At 38.3% G+C, this 4,589-nt stretch overlaps 1 protein-coding gene across 4 annotated transcripts; it reads left to right on the forward strand.

Moving 5' to 3' along the window:
- The first annotated feature begins 441 nt into the window (after positions 1-441).
- TCP12 (TCP domain protein 12) lies at positions 442-4,201 on the forward strand. 4 transcript variants are annotated; one of them, XR_016124738.1, is made up of 3 exons: positions 442-2,582; positions 3,269-3,454; positions 3,991-4,201. XR_016124738.1 is itself a non-coding variant. In XM_008245183.2 (1 exon), exon 1 carries the CDS (start codon positions 1,319-1,321, stop codon positions 2,831-2,833), a length of 1,515 nt encoding a protein of 504 aa, XP_008243405.2. In that variant the 5' UTR covers positions 443-1,318; the 3' UTR covers positions 2,834-3,041. The 4 variants fall into 4 exon arrangements, 1 of the variants encoding a protein (XP_008243405.2); XR_016124739.1 differs by having other exon boundaries at positions 4,061-4,201; XR_016124740.1 differs by having other exon boundaries at positions 443-2,582; positions 3,205-3,454.
- The last annotated feature ends 388 nt before the right edge of the window (positions 4,202-4,589 follow it).

Consider the following 4,589-nt stretch of genomic DNA (forward strand, 5'->3'; position numbering starts at 1 on the left):
AAACGAGCACTAAGCACTGGTTGTTATCAAACCTTCTATTATCTATATATATACAAAATCAACGGAAATGCTTAGTTGCAACTTGCATGTGGCCCTCAAAATTTTGATATTATCAGAGAACTGTTTGATGGAATGGAATGAAATTGACAAGATAGAGATAAATAACCAGAGAGTTTTCAAATACTTTTTGATTAACCTTATGATGATTTTACAGATTATCAGTAGTTCTTTTTTTTCCTTGATAAATTTATAAAATAGTGAAAAAAGATGGACATTGTTGAAGCGAGTCAGAGAACGAAAGGGACATTTGGTAAACCAGTCAAAGCAAAGCGTTGCCTTCTATGGTGGTAATTAAAAGCAGCTGGCTCTAAAATATTGTACAAATGTAGCCTCTCTCTGTGTTAGACTGTTACATTCATCACATAATTGTCCTTCCCCTTCTCTCTTTTTTCCCTAGGGTACCTATATTCATGAAGGTGGTCAGTTATAGCCCTCTCAAAATTCTCATAGAGCTATGAATAAGTTTTTCAGAACCCTCTCTCTCTCTCTCTCTCTTTTTATTTATTTTCTTTCTCAATACACACACACACAGTCCACACATACTGAAAAAGAATGGCTAGGTTAGGTCGCTTTCGAGCTCCCACCCCTGCACCCACCCACGTGATATGTTCAAATTAAGACTCGAAGAGAGAGATATCATCAGTTGTACAGCTACCTCTTATATAGCTCATCAGCTTAGCCATAGCTTTAGCTTTAGCTTTAGCTAGCTCCCTTAAGTACCCTTCCTCTCTGCAACCCTGAGCTCGTCCCTCTTTCCATGTTTCTTGTATCCACTCACTTTCTTCCTTTCTATCTCTCTTTCTCGTCACCACTGTCGATTGCACTTGCCTTTTCTCTTAAAAGATTATTTGAGGTCATGAACATGAATAGTGAACCAAATACCAGTTTCCTGATCTTCTTTTAGCTCTACACACCACCAACAAGGAGTCAAGACCGCCATCACCCTCATCAGGTTGTGCACTTTATGTTTTTTTCTTAATAGCTTGGCAGTAGTTGCCTCCCCTTTCTCTTTAAAGCTCTCTTTCTAGCTTAATTGCATATATATCCATATCTACATATATTGTAGCAGAACAGTCACCCCCGGCCTCTCTTAATTTCTCTTTACTGTTGGTGTTGTGTTCCGGCGGTTCAAAACAGTATCCGTTGAAGAGACTTTCCCTCATCCAAAATCTAAGGGTTGAAAGAGAGGAGAGATTTGACCAAAAAAACAAAGAGAGAAGAGAGAGAGAGAGAGAGCTAATTAAAGATCCATTATTATATGATCATGTTTCCTTCTAGCAGCAGCGCTAGTAATTACCAGCTGCCTTTTCCATGTGATACCAACCAGCAGCCGCAGCTGCTCGAAAAGTCCTCCACAAATATCATTGATCAACATGGTCATGAAAACCCTAACTCAATATCACATGATGACCATCATATTCGTCAGTACTATTCACACTACTCTGAAGATCATCAGCAGCAGGCACCTAATAATTTTCTTGAACACGACGGGCTGCTTTTGAGCTACTTGCTATCTCAGCAGCAGCTCTTGGTTGGCAGCTCCAGTCCCAATATGAACAGTGCTACTTCTCATCATGTTCAAGTTCATGATACTACTGAAATCAGCGTTGTGGCTTCCAATTCAAACAAAAAAGTAATGGATCGTGTTGACGAGGGTCGGACTGCCCCAGCTGCAACTTCGAAAGGGTGCTCTTCAAAGAAGAAGAGTAATACATCAAATGGAGAAAGCAAGAACGCGAAGGCTCCTCGAAGGAGATCAAGCGGGAATAAAGACAGGCACAGCAAGATCTACACAGCTCAAGGCCCAAGAGACAGAAGAATGAGGCTGTCTCTTCAAATTGCCCGCAAGTTCTTTGATCTTCAAGACATGCTGGGGTTTGATAAAGCCAGCAAAACCATCGAGTGGCTATTCACAAAGTCCAAGACTTCCATCAAGGAACTCAAGCAGCACCTCAACATCTCACCCCTGGCAGCTTACAGCTGTAGCACCAATGCCAACGCTACTTCTACCAGCACAATCACTGCAAAGATGAATTCGTCCACTTCTGAGAATAGCGAAGTTGCATCCAAGATTCAGGAGACTGCAAATGGCGACGTACACTCGATTGGGACATTGGAGAGAGATAAAAAGAACAGGAAGTTATGTGTGGTTGCGAGAGAATCGAGGGTCGAGGCAAGAGCAAGGGCAAGGGAGAGAACAAGGGAGAAGATGATGAGGACCAGATCAGGTTTGGATCAATATCAGAATTTAAGAAAACAAAGCCCTGATCATGATCAAGTACCACAAAACCCTAATAATGATCAATTCTCGGGCGGTCACTACTTATGGTCCTCTAATTGTCCTAATGATCAATTGTTTGAACCTGGAATGATGATGAATTCCATGGTGATGAGCATCAATCATCATGATGAGAAGGTTGTGGGCAGCACAACGATTCCCAGTGGAGCAAATTCCGAGGATTATGATTTTCCAAGTTTTCCTGGGAATTGGGGCCAAATCAACAATTCCAAGAACATTACAGGTAATAACGTGCTGCAAGTAGATCCAAACCCTAGTAACTCATCAACTATGGCTACTGCTCCTCCTACCTCATACCCCCTAGAACAAAAGCCTAGTTCAGTTTTCATGTCCACCTCATCAAGCATGCAAGAACAAAACCCTAGTTCAATCTTCGTCACAACCTTGATTGCTGAAGACCAAAATCCCACTACTTCTTCAAATTTTGGGACCAATTCAAGTATTGTTTTGAAGTCCCATTTCCTTGGAAATTAATGAATTGAAAGACCAATCTTAGTTTATTGCACCTCCAATTCCTCACAATACGGTGTTTGTATGAAAGTGTGGATAATTTTCTTTGATATCGCGGGCGCATGAGTGAGTAATATGTTTTCAGGAGTGTTTGTTGAACTTTTATTCCAACTTGTTAGCAAATTTAATTTGAGGATGTCTATTTATAAAAATTGTGCAGTGTCAGGTGCTATCATGTCATCAATTGATAATTGCATAAATTCTCCATATAATATGTATTCTCAAGAATTCCAGTTATTAAAAACAATATCTTAACTTCATGTTTATATTTGTATTTACCAGCCAATTAAGTACAATCTGCATATATGCCACCTTCAAATATTGATGTTTTGCAGGTTTGAGTAGCTAGCAAGAGTTCCGCTGCAAATAACAAGCAGCGTATCATTCTATTCCTTTCAGGTCTTTTTGATCTCCTATATATGCAATAAAACCGAACCATGGATACAGTCATATCCAAAACCAAAAGCTTCTCAGAATATAAGAATTGCGTATTACAGGTTGAGGAATGATCTCTCTGCTTGGATATTGGACACCATACCGTGATCGATCTTACACGGCAATACAAAGGTTCTGTCAGTATTCCAGGTAGGCTGAACGCCTCATTCATATATTCTAGTAGGTTCCATTTTTCTCAACAAGATTGCAATAACATCAGTAATATAAAATACTAATCAGCTAGATAGTTTGAATGGAATCTCTACAAGAAGTTGTGTGCTATATATATATATATATATATATATATCATTCATCTGTTCTAGTTTTTTCAACAAGGATGCAATTACTTTGAAGAAAAAAATACTAAATTCCCATTTCCATTTGGTCTGCTCCCCTATTTTACTGTAACTTTTGGTCTATACACGCTGCAAATTTCAAGATGGTGGTTTAGATCTTTATATTGTTTTTTTCTTTTAAATAAAGGAATATATATAGTAAGGAAAACAACTAAAATAATACATATCTGCTAGGTACTCTTCTGTTTATGCTAAAAACTTCCTTGATCGTCTTGATTAAGTAGCCTAGGTTAAGTTGAACGGCTACAGATATGTTTTCATTGTTTGTGTGTTTCAAGCTTTCACAGTATAACTTTACTTATTTTGTGCATCTTACCTATTCCTGCGCAGTTCAAACTGCTGTCGTGTGCATTCCTCTCCTACAATATATAATTTCTTAATTAGTTGGTATTAATTACAGAATGAGGTGAAAGAAACTGTACCTTACCATCAATCAGTCAAGAAGTCTGCATAGATGTTCTTGTTATTATGAATCACATACGTAGTCCTTGATGGGCACATTTCGGCTATCTATTACAGAACAGATGCAGCATTTCGGCTATATTCTCTAGCTAATGTTTCTGCTTTAACAATCTTTAAAACGATGGAATATTGTTATTCATATTAATTTGCACAAAATCATCATATGCACGTGTATTGTTGTGTGTTTTTGCATTCAACCTGAGATAATTGTTGTTTCCTATAAATTCTGGCCAGTAATATATATACGTGCAAAAATAGTTGATAGAGAAACCATTTAAGCTCAATTCTCTTGAGACGATCTAATTTCAACTGTCAAAAAGCGAAATCTTTTAATCGATCTAATATCGCCCATATGTATCCTGCAAAACCTTTTAATCGATCTCATATGCACATGTTGCAATCTTAACCTAAACTAGTCCTGGCACCTGGATTCTGTGGTTAGATAGCATCATCAGAATCCTGATGAT

This window comes from Prunus mume, linkage group LG2 (assembly GCF_029339155.1).
Source record: "Prunus mume cultivar Tortuosa linkage group LG2, ASM2933915v1, whole genome shotgun sequence".
Taxonomy (NCBI): Eukaryota; Viridiplantae; Streptophyta; class Magnoliopsida; order Rosales; family Rosaceae; genus Prunus; species Prunus mume.